This window comes from Trifolium pratense, linkage group LG6 (genome assembly GCF_020283565.1).
Source record: "Trifolium pratense cultivar HEN17-A07 linkage group LG6, ARS_RC_1.1, whole genome shotgun sequence".
Classification (NCBI taxonomy): domain Eukaryota; kingdom Viridiplantae; phylum Streptophyta; class Magnoliopsida; order Fabales; family Fabaceae; genus Trifolium; species Trifolium pratense.
The window spans coordinates 22,559,970-22,586,345 of NC_060064.1; the positions used below are offsets into that span (position 1 = coordinate 22,559,970).

At 33.5% G+C, this 26,376-nt stretch overlaps 3 protein-coding genes across 3 annotated transcripts; 1 reads left to right on the plus strand and 2 right to left on the minus strand.

Moving 5' to 3' along the window:
* The first annotated feature begins 4,493 nt into the window (after positions 1-4,493).
* LOC123892814 (2,3-bisphosphoglycerate-independent phosphoglycerate mutase) lies at positions 4,494-8,838 on the plus strand. The gene is made up of 10 exons (XM_045942686.1): positions 4,494-4,713; positions 5,071-5,259; positions 5,400-5,527; positions 6,334-6,484; positions 6,574-6,777; positions 6,902-7,326; positions 7,466-7,658; positions 7,745-7,840; positions 7,950-8,102; positions 8,494-8,838. The coding sequence occupies exons 2-10, from the start codon at positions 5,098-5,100 to the stop codon at positions 8,656-8,658; spliced, it is 1,677 nt and encodes a 558-aa protein (XP_045798642.1). The 5' UTR covers positions 4,494-4,713; positions 5,071-5,097; the 3' UTR covers positions 8,659-8,838.
* A 1,642-nt stretch (positions 8,839-10,480) lies between these two features.
* On the minus strand, positions 10,481-12,767 carry LOC123892817 (heat shock cognate 70 kDa protein-like). The gene is made up of 2 exons (XM_045942688.1): positions 12,542-12,767; positions 10,481-12,216 (listed from the first exon to the last, which is right to left on the minus strand). Exons 1-2 carry the CDS (start codon positions 12,759-12,761, stop codon positions 10,583-10,585), a joined length of 1,854 nt encoding a protein of 617 aa, XP_045798644.1. The 5' UTR covers positions 12,762-12,767; the 3' UTR covers positions 10,481-10,582.
* Positions 12,768-19,595: 6,828 nt separating this feature from the next.
* Positions 19,596-23,484, minus strand: LOC123892815 (heat shock cognate 70 kDa protein-like). Its single transcript, XM_045942687.1, has 4 exons — positions 23,367-23,484; positions 21,697-21,718; positions 21,389-21,619; positions 19,596-21,229 (listed from the first exon to the last, which is right to left on the minus strand). The coding sequence occupies exons 3-4, from the start codon at positions 21,612-21,614 to the stop codon at positions 19,596-19,598; spliced, it is 1,860 nt and encodes a 619-aa protein (XP_045798643.1). The 5' UTR covers positions 21,615-21,619; positions 21,697-21,718; positions 23,367-23,484.
* Between the last annotated feature and the right edge of the window lie 2,892 nt (positions 23,485-26,376).

Consider the following 26,376-nt stretch of genomic DNA (forward strand, 5'->3'; position numbering starts at 1 on the left):
CAAAGCAGAAAATTTAGCAAGTTTGCAACCGCAACAATCAGAAATATCACTAATTTGCAATTTTCCTAAAGCTCCAGTAGAGGCCAAGTATTTTAATCTAGATGCAGAAACATGACCAAGACGAGAATGCCACAAATAAAAGTTAGAAGATGATGAATTCAAACGAAAAGATGATAAATCAATGGAAGTAGAAGTTGAGGCTGCAATATCTGTAACTTTAAGCTCATCCAGAACATAAAGTCCCCCATGTCTACGACCTTTCCCAATCAACCTCCCTGAATGTTGATCCTGCACATGACAATGAGTAGAAGAGAACGTAACAGAATATCCAGAATCACATAACTGACTAACAGAAGCAAGACTCAAAGTAAGATTAGGAATATAATAAACATCAGAAAGAGACAAATTAGATGTGGACACTGACCCAATTCCTGCTAATGGCATAGGAGTGCCATCGGCAGTCATAACTGAGATGGATGGTGTAGAATTTAAAGACAAAAAAGACTTACGATCATATGACATATGGTGCGATGCTCCAGAATCAAGGATCCATATCGAGGAAATACTTGAATAATCAGAAGGGGTCAAACCTTTAATAGAGGAGACAGACGTTGCATGTGGCTGGGTGGCGAGAAACTTTTGGAACTGTGCAGCAAGATCAAACACTCTTGAAGTAGTCTTATGTGGATATACATGATCAACACCAATGTTAACAGGAAGAGGAGCAGCCAAAGACATTGCCATATTATCAAACAATCAAATGAACCAACAAACGATTATTTCAATCGTAGAAATCCAACCAATCACCAACAATGCCAAAACAATAGAGCCAATCAATAGGGAATTCAATCAACAATATACCAACCAACCAATTAGACTCAAATTGCTTCTCAATAGAAATATCACAAGGAATTCAAATAAAAGCGAACAATCACTTAATCAACCTTCTAAACAATAACAAAAAATCAAACCAAAGAGAACCGAGACATGGATAGAAGACCAAAATACAACACGGTATTATATATATATATATATATATCAGCATCACATACCACACGGTATTATATCAGCATCACATCATTCTAAATCAAACAAACCAGTATGCAAATTTCCAATATATATACCTCTTCCCCTTTCTTAAAAGCAAACGAAACCAACAAAATAGCTACAAGTCCAAAATTTACCGCAACGGAAAATCACCACCAGAGAGATCAAAAGCGTGCCAGCAAGAACTCAACCAAATTCATTCTCATCAGATTTTCGGCAACAAATCCCAATTTTGTTGGGAACTCAACAGCGGAAGCGACAGATTGTTCAAGACGGCGGATCGAACCTTGCTCTGATACCATGTTAAAACTATTCAAAAAGGAGGCTAGGGTTTTCCATTACAATAAGCCAAAAAGTCATATGGAATAATAGATACAATAGAGTATATAAACTAGTAATTATGAAAGACTAAACTACCCTTACAATAATAATATAATAATACAATAATAATATAATTATTATCTAACAAGGAAAATCTCACCTTGTGAGCCAATTTTTGGATTGAGATTTAAGTATATATTTAACAAACTTGTATTGAATGGAAGAGAAACATGCATGTATGCTGCTGCTTTAAATATTCAACTAAAGTGTAAAGTGTCTGATTGAATATAGCATGGTGAATTGGTGATTACCACCGGCCACTAAATCCAGACAATAACAATGGGCTCTTTTGGTTACATAATATAAAGGACAGCCAAAACAAACTAACAAAGAGAAAAGAAACAAAAACAGCTAAACCAAACTACTTCCTATGATAACCATGGGGAACCTATAAAATTCATGGTACCACCTATTATTAAGTAAGATAAGATATTATGTTCACATATAATGATGATGAAATGCAACAGCAGTAGAATCGTGTATCAACCAAAGAAAAAGTCTTACCTTAAAAATAAACTCGCTTTTTATTTTGACTGTTGCTTTTCTCAGCTAACGTACTAGTCAATTACGGTCAGTATATTATTAACATTATTGATTTTCATTAGAATTTTACTTTTTAAAGTAAATATATGAAAGTAACACCGTTCGAACCCCGATCTTACGTATTACATGTAATGTCTCTATTAATTGAATTATGCTCATAGAAACGTTAAACAAATTAATCTTACTCGATATATTATCTAGAAACCAAAGTAAATCAGTTTATCATGCCAACAATTTTTTTAAGAATTACTTTTTGCACCTCCACCATTTCTCATGCGCCCTACTAATTAGCAAAATATCTTGCTAGTACTAACTTTGCGAACTGAGTTCACACCTTAAGTAGTGAACATTGTAAAAATGTGATTGTTTTGTCACTTTCGCCCTTCTCTCACCCCACATGAAAATATTTTGAATAAAACACAGTTATCAAGTTAAGCAGCAAACAAGAATCTCACCCACGAAGAAATTGGTCATACTCCTTGGAAATTGTCATTTTTCTTTGGAGTCGCTGCAAATGCTCTTTGGAAAGATATAAACTCATTAAATTTTTCACAACATTTAGACATTAGACTTGATTGATGGCGTTTAATATCTAGATCCAGGTGAGTTATATTACTCATAATTGTCATCATTCTTCCGAGTATACATGTTGTGTTAACAATAGAGGTATTTATAAACTTAATGTGGATGAATCACACGATTTGGCTACCAAAAAATAGTCCAGTCGAGGCCTTTATTTGTGACTCGAATCTGGGATGTAGTAATGCCATTTATACTGAAATGAGGACACTTCTCCTTGACATCAAATTAGTTCGCAGTATAAAGTTAACTCAAGTTATTTTTGAAATTGATTATCTATTGGTGAAAACAACTATTATTAGAAGATCGACATCTATTTCTTACCTCAAACCTCTCCTTGAAGAGATTATAAATCTCCTTTACCTATCAGACCGAAAGACCTCTATTTCTCATTGTTTCTGTAAAGTAAATTGTTGTGCAAATTTATTGGCTCATGAAGGTTACAATGACCTTTTTTTTTTTATTGTTTCTTTCAATTATGTCAATTTTTTTACTAGACATTCTTCTAAAAAATTATTGTAATGGTCCTTCGTTTGCTTGCTTTAATCCATAGCATTTTTTACAAAAAAAGAAAAAAGAAATTGTCGATGTTTTGAAATATCATGCAATGCGATTTTTATTTGTACTAGTATTGAACAACGCGCGTATTAGTGTATCACAACCTACGTTGCATAGGTACGTGGTACGATATTTTTTAAAAAACTAAGGCATGAGTACGTTCGTATAATAGAATTATATTGTTAAAACAAATCATTAAACATGAAAAATATCAAATTTTAAAAGTACTTATATTGTGGTTTACACATTTAGGAAATTAGGAGTAGTAGTACTATGCAGCTCTATTTTTAAAAAGAAATAAAAAGAGGAGGGGACTGAATCAGTTCTATTTCAAAACTAAAGTGAATCTTTATTAAAAAAGAAACAAATAAAAAAAGAATGAGATTGAGAACTGTTGCAAAAAAAAAAAAAAGAATGGAAACAATGTTTGATGAAATCTGTACCATGGGCGTACCCTGAGAGTACCACGCGCGTACCCCGAAAATACCACGCGCGTACGTACCCGATACCGATATTCTACCTAAAATGGAATACCCGTGCATCATATATCACATCGTTTGCCATCCTTCTATTTTTTATAGGAAAAAAAAGAAGAGGCACGAGAAATGAGGAATAATTAGATGATACAATGGGTAACAATAGCATATTCGAATATTCATATTTATATCTACATTCCAAAAACAAAAACTTGCAGCAAAATCCAAGTATCCAACTTTATTGATATATTTTCTTTAAATTCTTTTTTTTTTTCCTCTTTAGTCTTCCATTTCTCTTGTAAAAATTAATTTTCTTTTACGAGAGATGAATTAAATATGATTCTTTTAATTTTTTTCACCTAAAAATTCATAAATAATTCATATTATGTTAAAAATTTTAAATTTTTATGAGAAATGTTCTTATAATTTTATAAATATGAATCAAAAAATCATTAAAAAATGTGAGAGTATACAAGAGTTTGATTAAAATTAGGGACCAAAAATTGTAATAGAAAATTTTATAGGGACAAAAAATTGTGGAAAAAATCTTTAGGGACTAAAAACGAAATTCAAGAAAACTATAAGGATTATTTACTTATTTAACCATACATTATTTTAAGTTTATCAAGGTGGTTTATGAAATAATAGCTTATAAAAATATAGTTGTTGTTTGTGGAAACTTATAAATTAACATAAAATTTTATTTATTTGCCTAAATTCAAAAATAAGTTATTCCAAAAGGACCCTATTTTGTGAAAAACAAAAAATTATATAGCTTACTAAAAACAAAATTATATCTTGTGAAAAAAAAATTATTAAATGTTAATGTCCCTTTTCTTCTTCGCCACGTGACTCTTCTTTTCGCGTAAGTTCTTTCCTTTTATACTTTTTTAAAAAAATCACATTACTAGTTTAAAAAAAAAATCACATTAAAAAATAATAAAAAATAAAATATCGTCTCCAATAAACCAAAAAAACAGTATTTATATGAAACGAACCAAACACAGCATAACACAACACAACACAACACAACACAATTCAATTCAAAAGGCAAAGGGGGTTTGGTCGTGTTAGGTTACCTCTGTGACATTTGTTCAGTTAGTTGCGCCTCACACTCACAAATCGTTAGGTTTGTCCTTTTTTTCTATGTTGTCTCAGATTTCTATGCTCCAATCCCATCTTTCATTTTGTTTGTTTATTATTTTTATCAAATCATAGATGTAAGATTCATATTACTAATAATCACTTTTTTAATTAATTTTAATTCTTAGATTTGAGTTTGTGAACTTCATGAGATCCAAATTAACTTGTTTAATTTAATTTATTCATTCATTAATATTAATATTAATATTTGCATAGATATTATCACCATCACCATACATAATCACATGTGATGTGTTGTTTATATAAGATTGAATGATTTGTGATGAGATTTGTTGTTGATTAGTTTGTAAAGATTGAGTTTTTATTGTTGTTATTGAATCAGAATCTGTTATAGAAAAGAAAAACAAAGATGGGTAGCTCAGGTTTCTCATGGAAATTACCTGATCATCCTAAGCTTCCTAAGGGAAAGACAATTGCTGTTATTGTTTTGGATGGATGGGGTGAGGCTAATCCAAATGAATATAACTGTATCCACAACGCCGAAACACCGACCATGGATTCACTTAAAAAGGTATAATAATTAGTATACTTTCATACATACACTTTTTGGAATTTGGATTTGTATTCAATATGGTTTTTAGATCTATTGCTGTTTTGGGTTTTCTTTGAAAATGATGTATTGAATGATGATCCTTGTTTTTTATGTTGTAGGGGGCTCCTGAACATTGGAGATTGGTTAGGGCTCATGGTAAAGCTGTAGGACTTCCAACAGAGGATGATATGGGAAATAGTGAAGTTGGTCATAATGCACTCGGTGCCGGTCGCATCTTTGCTCAAGGGTAAATTTAAATTGCTTCTAATCTCAATCTGTTTGGTTTGGCTTCATATGTATGCTGCTAATAATGCTAGTTAGTAGTTGTAGTACAACTGTACAAGTAGTAATCATATACTAATACTAATCATAATATTAGTAACAAGTTAATTGCTCATGTTCGTGCCTAATTAGTTTTAGGACGCAGGCAACACTATATTCAACAACATCTGTGTTGTTTTTTTCTAAAAAGAAGATTTTTTTATTTTTATTTTACTTATGTCTTGGTAAGGAATTTGTCTTTGATGCTTGTTATATTTTGTAACTGGTGTGGTGTTTCTTGATTTACCATAACATAATTTGTGAACCAATCTTGTTTTTGTAAACATTTGGATTTACCATTTATATTATGTAACTGGTGTGGTGTTTCTTGATTTGCCATATGTTGTGGATTATGGCATAACAGTTCTTGCTATGTCTTGTTCTGTGATCCACTTTATTTCTTGAATTATCCTAAATGGGATTAGTAGATATAAATTTGCATCTTACTCGTGCCTAGTTCAGTTTTGGATTCAACACAATAATTACCATCTTTGTGGCTTTGCCTTACCGTGCATCTTACGGGGCGTTCTTATATTTGGATCAACAATGTTTTGTATCTTGATGTCAATGAATTTCTTTAGTGGTATTAGGATTGGTTGTTGCACACTTACCATCTTGAAATGTTTCTCCGATTCTTCCATGTTGTCTAATGTCTATGCTTATTGACTATGCTATCATATTCCTAGCACATATGATGATTGGGTTGTGATGGTTTGTGTTTGTTTATTTTAGTGCGAAGCTTGTTGACCTTGCTCTAGAATCTGGAAAGATTTTCGAAGGAGATGGTTTCAATTACATCAAGGAAAGTTTTGAAACTGGCACATTGCATCTCATTGGACTACTGAGTGATGGTGGAGTTCACTCCAGACTTGATCAAGTGCAGGTGATTTTATGCGTTCGAACATTTGTGTCTTCACTCTTCACATCTGCAAAATTTATGCCTCTTAGTTCTAACTAACTATTTTTGTACAGTTGTTGCTAAAAGGAGCTAGTGAGCGAGGTGTTAAAAGAATCCGTCTCCATATTCTTACAGATGGTCGTGATGTTTTGGATGGCTCAAGTGTGGGTTTTGTGGAAACCCTTGAAAATGATCTTGCAAAATTGCGTGAGAAAGGTATTGATGCAAAGATTGCATCAGGTGGAGGTCGTATGAATGTCACAATGGATCGTTATGAGGTATTGTATAGCAATTATCCACCGTTTCTTTTAAAATGTTAACAAATTCTATACTTCTTTGCCTTTCTACATATATATTATATATGAGTATGAATAATGTAAACGATTTCAAAACAACCTGCAGAATGACTGGAGTGTTGTGAAACGAGGATGGGATGCTCAAGTTCTTGGTGAAGCACCGTTTAAGTTTACAAGTGCTCTAGAAGCTGTGAAGACACTGAGGGCAGCACCAAAGGCCAATGACCAGTATCTTCCTCCTTTTGTTATTGTTGATGAGAGTGGAAAATCTGTTGGTCCAATAGTTGATGGTGATGCTGTTGTTACATTTAACTTCCGGGCAGATCGTATGACTATGCTTGCCAAGGCTCTTGAGTATGAAAAGTTTGACAATTTTGATAGAGTACGCTTCCCTAAAATCCGTTATGCTGGTATGCTTGAATATGATGGTGAATTGAAGCTTCCACGCCATTACCTTGTTTCTCCACCAGAGATTGATAGGACTTCTGGTGAATATTTAGTGCATAATGGCGTTCGCACTTTTGCCTGCAGGTATTTAATCTTTGCTAGTTTTCTCTTGATGTTGGAATAGTTACGTGTGAATCCTTTATCTTTGCTACATGCCTAATCTATTCTTGATTGTGAAATTGAAATACCTATCGTAGTCACTAATGAATTTCTTCTTCAACAGTGAGACTGTTAAATTTGGCCATGTGACATTTTTCTGGAATGGAAACCGATCTGGATATTTTAATGCGGATCTGGAGCAATATGTTGAGATTCCAAGTGACTCTGGGATTACATTCAACGAACAACCAAAAATGAAGGCAGTGGAGATTGCTGAGAAGGCAAAGGAAGCAATTCTTAGCGGGAAATTTGATCAGGTAGTTAAATGAATTATCAGGTGATTTTGAGATTCATGGTTTAATTAATTAAACTTTAGTTAATATTTATTTTGTCTGTCATGTAGATACGTGTTAACCTACCAAACGGTGACATGGTGGGACACACAGGTGACATTGAAGCAACAATTGTGGCTTGTAAGGCCGCTGATGAAGCTGTTAAGGTAAAAAGCAGTGTTGTAGTCACTTCATCATATGTTATTGCTATTAAAATGCGAACACTAAATAGCTACTAAGTATATTAATACTGTGTATTTATATATGTAATTGCAGATTATTCTCGATGCAATTCAGCAAGTAGGTGGAATTTATGTTGTCACTGCTGACCACGGTAATGCAGAAGATATGGTCAAGAGGGACAAGGCTGGAAAACCTCTACTAAAGGATGGAAAAGTTCAGATTCTTACTTCTCATACTCTTGAGCCAGTAAGTTTTACTACCAAATATATACTGTCATTGATTGACGAGAACTTTACATGAATTATATAAGTCTCACATTGGCTACATATATCGCCTAAATAGAGCTTATCAAAGCTAAATAATCCTCACTTTATAAACTATTTTTGCGCTTATGTTTGGTATCACGATAGATATGCCAGAATCACGGTGATTCACCATGATTTTCCAAAAGCTACACTCTAGCTTCTGTAAAATCATGGTGGATCACCGTGATTCTTGCGTACCCACCATGATACTAAACATACATACCATGTACTAAGATCGTGTTTTTTCTTACCATATACTTGTCTAGTCATCTATATACAAGAAGCTCAAGTTTTTAGTTCTAAAAATCTTGTACTTTTGTTTGTTTGTTAAGGTACCAATTGCGATTGGAGGTCCTGGATTGGCTCCTGGTGTGAGGTTCCGCAATGATGTTCCCACCGGTGGGTTGGCCAACGTAGCTGCAACTGTGATGAATCTTCATGGATTTGAGGCTCCTAGTGACTATGAGACAACTCTCATAGAAGTAGTTGATAAATGAGGAAGCAATAGATGATGAATTACAATTTTCAGCAAACTTGAAATAATTTTGAACTTTCCATTCCTCCACACATGTTTGTGGACTTTTGTTCTTATGAAATGGCTGTATCAGTCTGCGGTTGACAGAACATTATACTAGTTGATTACACTTTTGAATGCAATTTTTTGTTTTCAACTTTAATTTTGCTGAATAAGAATCAGATTAGCATTGTCAATCTAGAACTCTTCAGTTAAATACTTATGTAGTCATTGTGGCTACATATATCGACCGTTGAGAAATAGAATATGTTTTGGTCAAAAAAGAAGTTAGAATAAGATTCTTCTATTTTAGTCATGTTTGTCAACTGTGATGGCATGCTGGAATATTATGTTTTGGTTGTCTTTTCAGTTTTATGAGGAGGCATATTATTTTCTGTTATCTTAATTGATGCTTTGCAAAAAATGACATCTTGTTCGAGCTATAAATAAAAGTTAAAATTAAATCATGAAACAGTTGATTTAAAATATAATTTTTTTATAGCAAAGGATGGTGTCTCTACCATAGATTAATTGGACTATGTTATACAGCATGCTTCATTCCTCTTATGTTTATATTTTTGAAAGATTATACATTCTTTGAGTTTTTAGACCTTAGCTTTCTAGATTCTTTCTGTTTTCTGCTACATCAGTTAGCCTAACTTCTTCATCTAGTTAGAGGTTGATGACCTTTTATGTTAACATCACATTCACATAACAATATTGATTATGACAGATGAAGAATTAAAATAAAATATCTATGTGACAATACATGTGTTCATCATATAATAGTTATACACACTTGTACAGTTGATGTGCTAGCTCAGTGGTAAGAGTTTAGCTTTGTAACATCAACAAAAGATAAACCTTCCATGTTTTGCTAAAAATTTGTTCTCTACTCAAGGGACTTGGGGCTAATTATAAACCATATACCATTGGAAAATTTATTAAACCTAAACTAATAGAACTTCATTTAAAGGTTTTGCATTCATTGCTTGCTTACAAAACAGAAAGACAACACTTAAAATCTTATTAATCTGAAGAACATCAATTTCATGCTGGTGATTCTCATCAAGCAAATTCTTGGCTTTTGTAATTGCAGATTTGTCTCCTGGTTCTCTAGTGACGAAACACTCAATTTATCCCTAATTTTCTCACCCTCATATACATGAATCAAGGCACCAGATTGGTTATCAAGAATTGTACAGTAACGTTTTTTTTCCTTCTTGACAGGTATAGTAGTATTCCTAGGAATAACTACACTAATGCAATCTTGTGTTGTCTTGCAACCTAGAGACAGTGGTGAAACATCGATCAAAACCAAGTTAGGAACATTCTTGATGTCTTCCGTCAACAAAGCAGCATGCGCAGCTGCCCCAAAGGCAACAGCCTCATCAGGGTTGATGCTCTTGCACAGTTCCTTTCCCCAAAAAAGGTCCTGCAATAGCTCTTGGACCATGGGAATTCTAGAAGAACCGCCAACAAGTACAACATCATCGACACTACTTTTGTCCATTTTAGAGTCAGTAAGACAACTGTCAACAGTCTATACATTCATAAAAAAGCTACTTATAATGGTTAACCAAGAATACATCAAGCATTTACATATTTCGGTCATTGATTTGAGATCAGTTGGTTCACAAATCAATAAATTTGTCAGATATTTACGACGTGAAATCCAAATCCTTAGTATTTAACACCACATTTCTATGGCCACAACAGTAGAATAAGAGAGCTAGAATGCTCAAAATAACCGCTGTGCACAATAATATTAATAACTATACAATAAATCGTTTGTCAGCAAAAAATATAGCAACCTTCCCTAACATGTTCGTAAAAGACTGTTTTGTAATCGACTGATTTAAGGCTAGTATAAATAATACAACCATTAATAAATTTTTAATCAAACACTAAGTACGATTAATGCAAAGGTCTTCAAACATACTTTCAAGGTTCTCCAAATGATCCTCAAGAAGATCTACTTCATGCAGGTCATTCTCATCAAGCAATTTTTTTGCCATTTTAATTGCAACATTGATCTTCTCGTTCTCTGGTGTGGAGAGTTTCAAGTTAATATTCTGCTTCTTTATAGCAGATTCTATTTTGTAAATGCAGTCATCCAATGCATTTTTTGCTTGAGCCATTTGTAGGAATTTCTTATCTTCAGCACAGTAACTCTCAGCTTCTTGAATCAATTTTTTAATTTCTACTGCTGATAACCTGTCTTTATAATTGATTATTACAATCTCACTCAAGTTGCCTGTGGATACTTCCTCGACAGAAACTGTCAAAATACCATTTTCATCAATAGAAAAACAAACATCAAGAGGGTGGCCACGAAGAGCAGGGGACAATCCAGAGAGCCTAAAAGAACCAAGAAAATTGTTTTCGCTGGCTAAAGCTCTCTCACCCTCATAAACCTTTATCAAGGCTGAGGATTGGTTATCCTTACTTGTCGCACAATCCAATGTCTTCTTGACAGGTATAGTAGTATTCCTAGGAATCACTACCTCCATGCAATCATGATTTAACCGCAAACCTAAAGACAGTGGTGTAACATCGATCAATTCCAAGTTTGGAGCATTTTTAATTCCATCAGTCAACAAAGAAGCCAGCACGGCTGCACCAAATGCAACAGCCTCATCAGGGTTGATGCTCTTGCACAGATCCTTTCCCTTAAAAAAGTCCCTCAATAGCTGCTGCACTTTGGGAATCCTAGAAGACCCACCAACAAGGACAACATCATCTACACTACTCTTGTCCATCTTAGAGTCATTAAGGCAACTCTCAACAGTTTCCATACATTCATTGAAAAGATCCATATTGATTTCCTCAAACTTTGCACGAGTGATCGATGAAGAGAAGTCAATGCCCTCAAATAAAGCATCTACCTCAATAGTTGTGTCAACTGAAAAAGAGAGGATCCTTTTAACCCTCTCACAGGTTGTTCTCAACCTTCTCATGGCTCTTGGGTTCCCACTAATGTCAACTTTTTTCTTCCTTTTGAACTCCTCTACAAAGTAATTTACCATTCTATTATCAAAGTCCTCTCCACCAAGGTGAGTGTTTCCAGCAGTTGCCTTAACTTGAAAGACCTTATCCTTAATTGTAACAAGAGACACATCAAAAGTTCCACCACCAAGATCAAACACAAAAATATTTCGTTCAACAACACAGTTAATTCTCTTGTCAAGACTATATGCAATAGCTGCTGCAGTGGGCTCGCTCATTATCCTCATAACATCAAGGCCAGCAATGGCACCGGCATCTTTGGTGGCTTTTTGTTGAGAATCGTTGAAATAAGCTGGCACAGTAATGACTGCATTCTTAACCGGTGATTCCAAATATGCCTCTGCAATCTCCCGCATCTTTATGAGAACCATTGATGAAATTTCCTCCGCACACAACTGCTTCTCCTGCCCCTTGTACCGAACAACAACCATAGGTTTGTTGTTTACATCGGCAATGACTTTGAATGGCCACAAATTAATATCCTTCTGAACAACATCATCACTGAACTGCCTACCAATTAACCTCTTAGCATCTAAAAAAGAATATTAATAAGTATTGTTTAGATTAAATGCCAAAACAAGTCATCATTGAAAAAAATACACGAACACTTGGTCTCTAAGAAATGTAAAGTACTAATTTAGCTCTAAAAAATAACTAAATTAACTGGCATTTTTTATTTTTGAAGACCAAATTAATACTATTTATCTCCTCAATACCAAATAGATTACATTGTTTTTGATCGATTTGAACCTATGAAGCACGGACACAGACACGACACCGGACACGAACATACCAAAGATAACATAGCAATGCAATAATAACAGTAAATATATAAAGTAATATAGAATAGTATATACCAAAGATAGTATTTTGTGGGTTGGTAGCAGCTTGATTCTTAGCTGCATCGCCAATCAACCTTTGTTTGTCGGTGAAGGCAACACAAGAAGGTGTAGTTCTGTTGCCTTGATCATTGTGAATAATCTCCACTCTACTGTGTTGCTCATGCCACACTGCAACACAAGAATATGTTGTACCAAGGTCAATTCCCACAGCATGTCCTTCGTATTTTTTCGCCATTATCTTTCCAGTAAACAAAATAAGATCAGGAAAAAACTCAAATAAAAACTATAGAGTACTAGTAGTAGAAAATGAAATCAGAAGCGTTGCGTTTAAATACTCAGAAAGCAAAAGATACTCAGAAAGCTTTAATTACTCGTAGGTTTTCTTTTTCTTTTTTTGACGGATGTAGGCTTTCTCTGATCACACTGTTTAAATATATTTTATATTTATAGTTCAAATAAAATAATATTAGAGTTTATTAATATTTTTGTTTTGAATATTTAGGTTTTGTTTAAAATTTATAGGATTAGTTTGTTATTTAAAATATATGATTTGTTTTTATCTAACTTTATATAGAGTCATATAATTATGAATAATATACGAGAAAGAAAAACAATAACATGATAGGTAACAACATATTTTTCTCCGTGTAAACATAAAACTATATCCCACCAAATTCTACAATACAAAAAAACACAAAAAACCATATCACACACTCTATGAGATTTTTTGGTAAACCAAAAGTATACTGTATAATATCAGTGTTTTAAAAACCGGACCGGACGGTCGAACCGGGAACCGGAGCCTGTCCGGTCTGGTTCATAAGTTGGATCGTCCATGTTATTGGACCGGAGAGAACCGGGAAAACCGGTGAACCGGCGGTTTTCCCGAACCGCCGGTTTGATTACACGCATGTTTTTTTTCACCCAAAATTCCAAAACGATGTAGCTCTTTCTTCTTTCTTTTTCCCTCTTTGTTCGGTTCTGTTTCTTTATTTCTATTCTGTTTTTTGTAGGTTTAAAATGGTGTGGTTTTTTATGGTGTTGTTTGGTGGTATTTGGTAGAAAATGATGGTTTTTGTGAGGAAGATGAAGATTATGGTTTATGAGTTTCTGTTTGTGTTTGTTGATGAGTTGTGGTGGTTTTTTATGATGATGGTGATGAATGAATTGAAGGATGTCGAAAATGGTGGAGAGGGGAAGCGCATCTGTTGTGTTTCTATCTCTCTTCTTTCTCTAATTTTTTTTATTGAGTTTTATAGACAAAATTAGGTTTTGGTGTCTATTGAACAAATTTATGAACTGGATTCAAGGGTGTTTTGGAAGAAAAAATGGATTGAAGTGATTTGTGCTTTTGCTTGGAGTGTAGAATTGGTGAAGATTGGGTGAAAAGAGAGGAAGGAAGTGTGCTGCTTGTTCAGTTTCCTTTCCTGTCTTTCCTGCTTCCTTGATTGAGTTGATGATTTTTGGTTTTTTTTTTAATGAAATTAAATATAATAAATTACAATAATAATGATAAAATAAAAAATAAGAAGAAAAAGAAGGGTTGGGGGACGTGATTGTTGCTGTTATTGTTTTTTTTTTGTTATATTTATAATATAATAATGATGATAATAATAGTGATAGGTAGTAATTAAAAATGGCATAAAAATAAAAAGGAAATAATAATAATAATTATGATAATTAATGGATGGAATATAAAAAGGGGATAAAGGGGAATAAATATGGTAAATAATACAAAACAAAATTTATAATAATAATGATAATAATAGTGATAGGTAGTAATTAAAAATGGTATAAAAATAAAAAGGAAATAATAATAATAATAATTATGATAATTAATGGATCGAATATAAAAAGGGAATAAAGGGGGATAAATATGGTAAATAATACAAAATAAAATAAAAATAATAATATAAAAAAACAAATGGTAAAACAAAAGATTTTTGACCTTTTTTTAAAGATAAATTTATCTGATTTAATAATTATATAATTTTATTATAGAGACCGGTTCATTCCACCGGTTTAATCCGATTTAATTCGGTTTATCATGCAGTTCGACCAGTGACCCGATGGTTCGACCAATAAACCAGTGAACCAATACCCTCACCGGTTCGAAGACTATTTTTCTCGAGTTAATTGAGATTCATTTAAGGAGTTGACGTCTTTCAACAAATATTTTTTCATACGCATCGGCCGGAGATGGAGCCACTAAACTATTTAATATTTTAATTTATTAATGTTTCCATTTTGTTCTCTTAAGTTACAAATTTTACTATACACTTTTAGTCTCTAACATTTGTAACTTAAACCAAAGTAGTAATTTAAAGGACTAAAGTGTGGAATGTTTATAATTTAAGAGATACTCCATCCGTCCCAAAATAAATGACCTAATTTTGATTTAGTGTACTATTTATATGATCTACTTTGACCTTATTTTTCTACTAATATAAACATGCAAATATAAGCATATGAGATATTGTTTGATTTGTCTCGATGAATATTTTCAAAATATACAATTTTTATAATTTTTAATAATAGATAACTTAAAATATTAATGATTAAAGTTGTGCATTGACATGTTGAGGCAAAATCCATTTTAGTGTTTTAATGACAACAAACCTTATGGAATAAATATTAAGTTTTATGAATGATCTACTGATGTTTGCACTTGAGTTTTTGTTGAAAGATAGATATTAGCAAAAGTGGACGAGCTAGAAAGAAGCCACTCACATCAACAAGTGCATTTATATACTCAAACAATGAAAGATTTGGAGTATCATAAAGATAATTACAACAGTAATATCACAAGCTTCAAGAAGATTTTTTAAAGATTGTTGTTTGAATTATACAAGGATTCATTTAAGGTTCAAGCAAGAAAGTAAACTTCATGGTTAATAGTCTTCATCTTCACCACAAGGTTTACAATGAGAATTAAATATTTAAGGAAGATTATGATGATCATAGTTGAAGAATCATGATGGAAAAATCTGCATCACAAGCTACAAAAGAATATACTAAGGATCGATGTTACAAAAGGATCAAAAGAATATACTAAGGATCGATGTTACAAAAGGATCACAAGCTACAAAAGGATCGATGTTGTGAATCTCTCTCACCTTTAACTATTTATTTATTGTAAACACACATCCCACAAACCACTTCATTTACATTTAACTTGAACTCCCACGCAATAGAGAACATTCTCAGAACAATCTGTTTTATCATTCACTAACATTCATCCAAATATACACTTGAGATCAATTTTTGTAGAGTGCTGGATTAATTTTAAAAGGGTCACAATTCAAACCCGCCTATCTTGTGACTATTTCTTCCACTTCATGGCAAACATGAATGCCGTCAACTAGGTCATTTGTTTTGGGATAAATGGAGTAATTTTTTTTTTATCTCTCTGGTGCTCAGGGGAAGGGGAGGGTTGAGAATAATTCCTAAATATGATTTTGTAGATTTTAGATTTAAATATATTTTATATTTATATTTAAAATAAAATAATATTATGATTTATGATTTATATTTTTGTTTAGAATTTTAAGGATTTGTTTAGAATTTATAGAATTAGTTTGTCATTTTAAATATATGATTTGTTTTTATGTAGCTCTATATATAGAGCCATATAATTATGAATAATATATGAGAAAGAAAAACATGAGAGTATTCTCCATGTAACAATATATTTTCTTCTCCTTATAAACACAAAAAATATATCTCACCAAATTCCGTAATATCAAAAACACAAAAAAATCATAACATGGACTTCACTAATCATTCGAGTTCTCCGAAACGATTACCTTGTTTCTCCACCAAAGATTGATAGGACTTCTGGTGAATATTTAGTGCACAAGTTGATCGATTAAAATTATCTTTGTGCACATTGTCTAAGACATTATTGTCAAGTGTTTTGTGGCTTCTAGGTAGGGAGGATATATTGCCACAATTTTCTGTTTAGTTAGGTTCTGATGAAAATGATGCTTTATGTTTTCTGCTACATCAGTTAGCCTAACTTCTTCATTTAGTTAGAGGTTGATGACCTTTCATGTTAACACCACATTTCCTTGTAGGTATAATCCCATGCACTAGTTATACACATTTGTACACTTGATGTGATAACTCAGCGGTAAGAGTTTAGCTTTGTAACATCAACAAAAGAGAAACCTTCCATGTTTTGCTAAAAATTTGTTCTCTACTCAAGGGACTTGGGGCTAATTATAAACCATATACCATTGGAAAATTTATTAAACCTAAATTAATTAATAGATCTTCATGTAAAGGTTTTGCATTCATTGCTTACAAAACAGAAAGACAACACTTAAAATCTTATTGGAGGAAAAAAAAAAAGGCTTAATTAGTAAAATAGTCCCTTAAAGACATTTTTGGTTTCAAATTGGTCCCTTAGAGAAAAAAAAAAGTCTGAATAGGTCCCTTAAAGACAAAAAGGTCTGAATAAGACCAAACTGATTAACGGAGATGTCTTTAAGGGACCTATTCGGACCTTTTTTTCAATGTGAAACCAAAAATATCTTTAAGGGACCATTTTACTAATTAAACAAAAAAAAAAAAACTAACCAATCTTGGCTAAAAGACAATGTTTATATACATACTATTGAGCGAGCTCCTTCAAGTGATTCCGAAGAACATCAATTTCATGCTGGTGATTCTCATCAAGCAAATTCTTGGCCTTTGTAATTGCATCATTGATCTCCTGGTTCTCCAGTGAAGAGACACTCGATTTTGTTAAGAAGTCCCACATCGGTTGAGAGATTGCCTGACTAAGTGTTTATATACTAGAGGCAATCCTCACCTTACAAGCCGGTTTTGTAAGGATGAGTTAGGCCCAATACCCATTTCTAAGATGGTATCAGAGCCTCTCCACGATCCGTTGGGCCACCTGTTATCAGGTTTCCGTTATCGGGCCACCTACCGTTTATATCCACGCACCAAGCCCAATAGTGCTGGGCGTGAGGGGGTGTGTTAAGAAGTCCCACATCGGTTGAGAGATTGCCTGACTAAGTGTTTATATACTAGAGGCAATCCTCACCTTACAAGCCGGTTTTGTAAGGATGAGTTAGGCCCAATACTCATTTTTAAGAGATTTATCCTTAGTTTTCTCACCCTCATATACATGAATCAAGGCACCAGATTGGTTATCAAGAATTGTACAGTAATGTTTTCTTTTTCTTCTTGACAGGTATAGTAGTATTCCTAGAAATAACTACACTAATGTGATCTTCTGTTGTCTTGCAACCTAGAGACAGTGGTGTAACATCGATCAAAACCAAGTTAGGAACATTCTTGATGTTTTCTGTCAACAAAGCAGCCTGCGCAGCTGCCCCAAAGGCAACAGGCTCATCAGGGTTGATGTTCTTGCACAGTTCCTTTTGTCCATGAAAATGTTCTACAATAGCTCTTGGACCATGAGAATTCTAGAAGAACCGCCAACAAGTACAACATCATCGACACTACTTTTGTCCATTTTAGAATCAGCAAGACAACTGTCAACAATCTCTACATTCATTAAAAAGGTCGATATTGATTTCCTCAAACTTGCACGGATGATAGATGAAAAGAAATCAGCACCCGATAAAGCTTCTACCTCAATAGTGGAATCAACAGTAAGAGAGAGCATCCTTTTCGTTCTCTCGCATTGGATTCTTAACCTCCTCAAAGCTCTTGGGTTACCACTAATGTCCATTTTTTTTCTTCTTCTTGAACTCCTCTAAGTTCTCTTCAGTCTCCACCAAGGTGAGTGTTTCACGCAGTTTTCTGCAGTTGCCTTAACTTGGAAGACCTTATCTTTAATTGCAACAAGAGACACCTAGCTGATTATAGAGTCATATGCTAGGCCTGTTTCCAATCATTCTATTTTTAGTTTGTCGTGCCAGGGCATATCAAAGGCTTTGCCAAGTGAACCTTTCAGGGTGAAGAGCATATTGAGCGAGAGTGGTGTACTGAATAATATAGGGAGTCACAGCATTCAGTCCTGATCTCTATCATGATTTTAAACTAAGCACTTCAGAAAATTTTGATTATCTACTGAAAGAGGAGTGCTAGCAACACACTCTTTAACAAACACACTCTAATACACTCTCTTCTATTGGTTAAAATTTATATGGGTCCCATAAAAGTTATATGGGTCCACATTTTTTTATGGGACCCATGTGAATTTCAACCAATAAAAAAAAGTGTGTTAGAGTGTGTTTGTTAAAGAGTGTGTTGCTAACATTATTCCTATTGAAATGATAGTTCTTAGAAGAATTGAAGCGCGTCCAATAATTGGCAGGTACATAAAGAATTATTGTATGTTAAATTCATTTTTGTTGACATTTGTTTACCTTTATTATCGAGTCAAAACAAGTTACAATACTTTCATTATTTTCTTTCTTTCAAGTTGAGCTTTAGTGATGAAAATCTGTATTCGCCTTTTCGAAATTGAAAATTACACAAGTTGTTCTTTCATGGAGAATTTTATTCTTGGTTAAGCATACACAATTCTATCTCAAACATCAAAAACTTTTTTAATCAGCTCATTTCTTTTTCCAACTTATAATGGTTAAGCCTGAATGTTAGTTTGTCCTTATTTTTACTTCTTTCCTTTGAGTGGAAGGGCCTGCTTTCTGCTGTGGAATCATGTGTTGAAACACAAAGCTACTTATAATGGTTAAGCAAGAATACATCAAGCATTTACATCAATGAATTGATTTCGGTCATTGATTTGAAATCAATGGCTTCAAAAATCAATAAATTTGTCACACATTTACAACGTGAAATCCAAATCCTCACCTCATTTCTATGGCCAAAACAGTAGAATAAGAGAGCTGGAATGCTCAAAATAACCGCTGTTCACAATAATAATAACTAAACGATAAATTGTTTGTTAGCAAAAAATATAGCAACCTTTCCATAAGATGTTCGTAAAAGACTGTTCTGTAATCGACTGATTTAAGGCTAGTTATAAATAATACAACCATTAATTAATTTTTAAACTCTTAATGCAAAGGTCTTCAAACAAAACCACAAGACAACACCTAAAATGTTGATGCAAGAAAAAAAAAAACTAACCAATCTTGGCTGTAATGTCTTCAAACATACTTTCAAGGTTCTCCAAATGATCCTCAAGAAGATCTACTTCATGCAGGTCATTCTCATCAAGCAATTTTTTTGCCATTCTAATTGCAACATTGATCTTCTTGTTCTCTGGTGTAGAGAGCTTAAAGTTAATATTCTGCTTCTTTAAAGCAGATTCAATTTTGTAAACACAGAAATCCAACGCACTCTTTACTTTAGCCATTTGTTGGAATTTCTCATCTTCAGCACGGTAATTGTCAGCTTCTTGAATCAATTCTTTAATTTCTGCTGCTGATAACCTCTCCTTGTAATTGGTTATTATAATCTCATTCATGATGCCGGTGGAAACTTCCTTAGCTGAAACTGTCAAAATACCGTTTTCATCAACAGAAAAACATACACACATAGGGTGGCCACGAAGAGCAGGGGACAATCCAGAGAGCTTAAAAGAACCAAGCAAATTGTTTTCGCTGGCTATAGCTCTCTCACCCTCATAAACCTCTATCGATGCTGTGGATTGGTTATCTTTAGTTGTCCGACAATTTAATGTCTTTTTGACGGGTATAGTAGTGTTCCTAGGAATCGCTACCTCCATGCAATCATGATTTACCTCCAAACCTAAAGACAGTGGTGTAACATCGATCAACACCAAGTTTGGAGCATTTTTAATTCCATCACTCAACAAAGCAGCCTGCACAGCTGCACCAAAAGCAACAGCCTCATCAGGATTGATGCTCTTGCACAGATCCTTTCCCTTAAAAAAGTCCCTCAATAGTTGCTGCACTTTGGGAATCCTAGAAGACCCACCAACAAGGACAACATCATCTACACTACTCTTGTCCATCTTAGAGTCATTAAGGCAACTCTCAACAGTTTCCATACATTCATTGAAAAGATCCATATTGATTTCCTCAAACTTTGCACGAGTGATCGATGAAGAGAAGTCAATGCCCTCAAATAAAGCATCTACCTCAATAGTTGTGTCAACTGAAAAAGAGAGGATCCTTTTAACCCTCTCACAGGTTGTTCTCAACCTTCTCAAGGCTCTTGGGTTGCCACTAATGTCCACTTTTTTCTTCCGCTTGAACTCCTCTACAAAGTAGTTCACCATTCTATTGTCGAAGTCCTCTCCACCTAGGTGAGTGTTTCCAGCAGTAGCCTTAACTTGGAAAACCTTATCCTTAATTGTAACAAGTGACACATCAAAAGTTCCACCACCAAGGTCAAACACAAAAATATTTCGTTCTCCAGCACAATTAGTTCTCTTGTCAAGACTATATGCAACAGCTGCTGCAGTAGGCTCGCACATTATCCTCATAACATCAAGGCCAGCAATAGCACCGGCATCTATGGTGGCTTTTCGTTGAAAATCATTGAAATAAGCTGGCACAGTAATGACTGCATTCTTAACTGGTGATTCCAAATATGCCTCTGCAATTTCCCGCATTTTTGTTAGAACCATTGAAGATATTTCCTCTGCACATAGGTGCTTCTCCTGACCCTTGTACTGAACAACAACAATAGGCTTGTTGTTTTCATCATCAATGACTTCAAACGGCCATAAGTTGATATCTTTTTGAACAACATCATCGCTGAACTTCCTACCAATTAACCTCTTAGCATCTAAAAAAATAATATTAACAATTATTGCTTAGATTAAAGGCCAAAACAAGTTATTATTTAGTAAAACAACACAAACACTTACTTGGTCTCTATGAATTGTAACATAGCAATGCAATCATAACAGTAAGTATATAAAGGAGAGTAGAGAATAGTATATACCAAAGATAGTATTTTGTGGGTTGGTAGCAGCTTGATTCTTAGCTGCATCGCCAATCAACCTTTGTTTGTCAGTGAAAGCAACACAAGAAGGTGTAGTTCTGTTGCCTTGATCATTGTGAATAATCTCCACTCTACTGTGTTGCTCATGCCACACTGCAACACAAGAATATGTTGTACCAAGATCGATTCCCACAGCATATCCTTCATATTTTTTCGGCATCATCATCTTTCAAATAAACAAAGGAAACTCAGAAAAATACTCTCAAGTGAAAACTATTGCGCTGTAAAAGAAGCTCAGAAGCTTTACTTTGTAGGTTTTCTTCTTCTGATTGTTAAAGTTCAGAGAGAAACACAAAGTGACGGCTAGGGTTTCAATAATATTATAATAGCATTACTTAACAAAATAAGGATTACAAGACAATTTATAATAATTCCTAATGGACTACTATACTACTAACATATAAAGCCCAATACTTAAAGCCCTAATAATATTATTATCTAACACTTCCCCTCAAACTCACGATGCATTATCAGATAATCATCGAGAGTTTGTCAAACAAAAAACGAAAATCAAACTACTCTAACTAAATATTTTATTTCTAATACTACCCATCAAGCTAAAGCGTACTAAGCTTTGAGCTTGTTACAAATCAACCCGAAAATAAACCAAATTAACTAATAGCTTCAAATTCAAGTTCTTCAGATTTCAGACTTCGAATTGTGAGTATTCCCTCACCGGATTCAATGTGAGTATTCCCTCACCGGATTCAATGTGAGTATTCCCTCACCGGATTCAAATTTCAAATTGTGAGTATTCCCTCACCGGATTCAATGTGAGTATTCCCTCACCGGATTCAATGTGAGTATTCCCTCACCGGATTCAATGTGAGTATTCCCTCACCGGATTCAAATTTCAAATTGTGAGTATTCCCTCACCGGATTCAATGTGAGTATTCCCTCACCGGATTCAGATATTCAGATTGCGAGCTTTCGCTCACCAGACAGATTGCGAGCTTTCGCTCACCAGACAGATTGCGAGTTTTCGCTCACTAGACAGACAGATTGTGAGCTTTCGCTCACCAGACAGATTGTGAGTACTATCTTAACTCACCAGACAGAACCAAACAAAACCGGAACAAAACAAACCAAACCGCAAAAAACTAAACTAACGAAACAGGATCAAATCAAATGGAACCTAACTAAATTGAACCGATTAAACAAATCAAAACCAAAACACCAATTGAATAAATAGCAACAAAAAAAAAAAAATCCAGACATATTCAAATACTTCCTTGTCCTAGTTGTAGACATCATCCTTCACATAATCAAATAATTCAAAGCCTCACAAACATTAATGAAAGCAAGCAAATCAAAAAAAGGCACCTACAATACCGACGAGAAGCAAATCAGAGGTACCTACCAAACGAACCAATGAATAACCCTCTAGCAAATCAAACGAAAATCAGTAAAGTGACCTTAACTCAAAATTCACAAACCAAACACGATTTTATTCCCAAACTTTTGGGAACACAAGCAGCGGAAGCAACGAATAGTTCAAGGCGGATCGAACCTTGCTCTAGATACCATGTTAAATATGCTTGGATCTCAACCCCAAAAGCTAGCTCAAAGGGTGAGGTTTCCCTCACATATTTATACACTTCGCATCCCGGGAACCTAAGCAATGTGGGACTTCAAACAATCTCAAACAACACAACAACACATTCAACACCCACCCTCACGCCTAGCGTGGTCCTGGGTCAAATGCCCACATTGCAGTCCTTAACCCGGCTCTGATACCATGTTAAAGTTCAGAGAGAAACACAAAGTGACGGCTAGGGTTTCAATAATATTATAATAGCATTACTTAACAAAATAAGGATTACAAGACAATTTATAATAATTCCTAATGGACTACTATACTACTAACATATAAAGCCCAATATTTAAAGCCCTAATAATATTATTATCTAACACTGATCACACTCTTATGAGAAATACACTTTACTCAAAAGGAAAATGGTCCTTTTATATTGAGCGAGTAACATTGAGATTGATTGGGGATAGTAAATAACTGACGTTACAATTGTTTTCGAAAACCGAAACGTCTCATGCTAATTTGTTCTTTCTTCTGCTCTCTCATTGTGTTGTATGGAGAATACGCAAGCGTGCGTGATTTTTTGAATTGCTTGGTTCCAAGTTTCAACTGTCAACATTTTTCAAGGAGAATTTAAGATGGCGGATTTCATGCGATTTTAAAAGATTTTTATATGACAAAAATTTTTTGAGGTATTCAATTAAGACCTTTACAAAACTTAAATAAATCTTGTGGTATATATTCAATTAAGACAAACAAGATTTTATTTTAGGGCAATAAAATCCGTTGATATTTAAATGAGATTTGATACTACTTTTAAAATGTCTACTCAGGAAATCCGTCAGCTGTTAGCATTGGATTGGGAGATTAGAATTTGTCACACATACCGTGAAGCAAATGCATGTGCGGATGCTCTTGCCAACATGGGATACGACCATGGACCTGGACTACGTATTTATGAACAATGTCCGGCTAGTTTGAGTAGTTTGTTGCTTATGGATGTAATGGGGGTTACTACCCCTAGAGTCATCTCCGTTTAATTTCTTCCCTTGGGCTTAGCCCCCTTTTGTATCCAAAAAAAAAAAAATGTCTACTCATATTCAAAAGTCTACCGATTTTTTTTTTTTGCAGTGTGTCGTATCAAATTTTTCTTCTTTATTACTTTCACGGTTCATCATCATTGCACCCCTTCTTCTTTTCTTTGTTCACTTTTTCAAGAAACTCGCCAAAAGACTTTAGACTTTTTCAAACTCTTCAAGATTTTTTACTTTCATCATCATTATACCAGATCTTCTTCTTCTTCTTCTTTACCTATCAAATATGTTTTTTTTTGCAAAAAAAATATTTTAACAAATTCGACATCTTTTTTACAAACTTTTGATTCATTACAACTTTTTACGGCAAAATTTTTTCGTTACATTCATCTGCTTCTTTTCCCATCAATGGTGGTAGTGGTTTTTATTTGTGATTAGAAACATATACGTAAAAAAAAATGTAAGGTTGTTTTTTTTTGTTTAAATATTTGGATTCCCAAAAAAAATATAATTTCTTTTATTAAAATTTATTGATTCTTTTATAATTTTCCTAATATACAAAAATTTCCTAATATATAAAGTATTATGAAATCTTCATTGTAAAAAGGTTTTTGAAAAAAATCTCTCAAAATTTATTCAAATCATGTATTAAAAATCTTGATTATAAAAAAGTCTTTAAAATCTCACAAAATCAATATAGTCCAACAAAATCTCATAAAATCACCAAGACATTTTTTTGCAAAAATTGTCTCATAAAATCTCAATCCAATACACCTCCCTAATTATTTATTTTGAGAGAAGAATTTTTTTATTTTTTTTTTATTTTTTATCCATTCTATGATTTTCATTTCTTTACCAAAGTATTTTTTTTAAAAAAAGTATTTTTAATATTTTGGAGGGTATAAAAAAGATTTTGACTCATTTAATTTTCTTTCTCTCCACTTTTATCAATAAGCAATACCAATAAAAATGATTTGGGCATCTTTCTAGGAAACCTTTTTTTTTTTTTTACAAATTCTAGGAAACTTATTTAAAATACAAAAATACATACTCCAAATTACTCTGTTTTGATTTTTCTTAATAAACGTGATGTTTGTTTTTTCTCTTATAATTTGGGACGGAGGGAGTAATAATTAAAGAAATAGAAAAAAATATAAAATGGAGAGAATACCAACTCATTGTTAACATGTGTCCTATTTTATAGTAGTACTAGCAGGATACCCGTGTATGCACGGGAGCCGCTCCAAAATATGTATTATGAAATATTAATTTATTGGTTAATAGTAAAATATAAAGGGTGATAAATATTAGCGGGATACTAGTGCGTCTGTACGGGAGCCGCTCCAAGAATATGTATTATGGAATTATTTTTTTGACAGGAATGTATTATGAAATATTGATTTATTGGTTAATAGTAAAAATTAAAGGGTGATAAATAGTAGTATTAGCGGGATAGCCGTGCGTTAACTTAAAAATGCAATAAAATAACATAAAAATTTGGAAAAACTATAGTGACAGTTAACTTATTTAATCCATAAAATATTAATAAAATTCATATTGGCATCATAATCGTGGCAAAATGACAAAACAAGTATGAACAATGTTTGCTTCAAAAAACAAAAGTATGAACAATGTTAGTATTAAAGTTACTGTAAAAAAATGTTAGTATTAAAGTGATAGAGCACTATGTATTAGAAAGTTTGGTCAAATGAAATTTATAAAGGATAGAAAATATGTAGAGTAATTGGCAAATTCTCTATCTCAACTTGTCGTGCGTTTAAGACGACCGAATTGTCGTGCGTTTAAGACGACCGAATTGTGTCGTACATACTAGCATTTTCCTTAAACAATTGATGAGTTTATTAAAAAGGAAGTCAATTGAATTTGTATCCTGCTAGACAGATAATAAAAGTCAATCAGAATTCAAAATGAATTTGGAAAGTCTGCATAAAAATAACACAACAATTATAGGAATATCAATTTATATAATATTGTGGGAAGTACATCCAGACAATTGTTTAGTAATCTCGGCATATCAAAAGAGTTCATAAGGACAAGCTCATAGCTAAAAAGCAGTCAAGGTTGTGCAACAAAAATATATATTACAATAACGGAACAGACCAAAAGATAGATGGTAGATATCTGATTGAGCAAAATAATAAGCCAAAGTTTGATTAACAACTTATGCAATTACATCTCGAGACGTTGTTTCTCGATTTTTTCAATCTTGATACTTCTCATCACTTTGTTTGAAGATAGTTTGACATCATCAGGAGAAGGGTATTGAACCTAACTCATCCTTACAAAACCGACTTTTAAGGAGATGATTGCCTCTAGTATATAAACACTTATTCATGCCA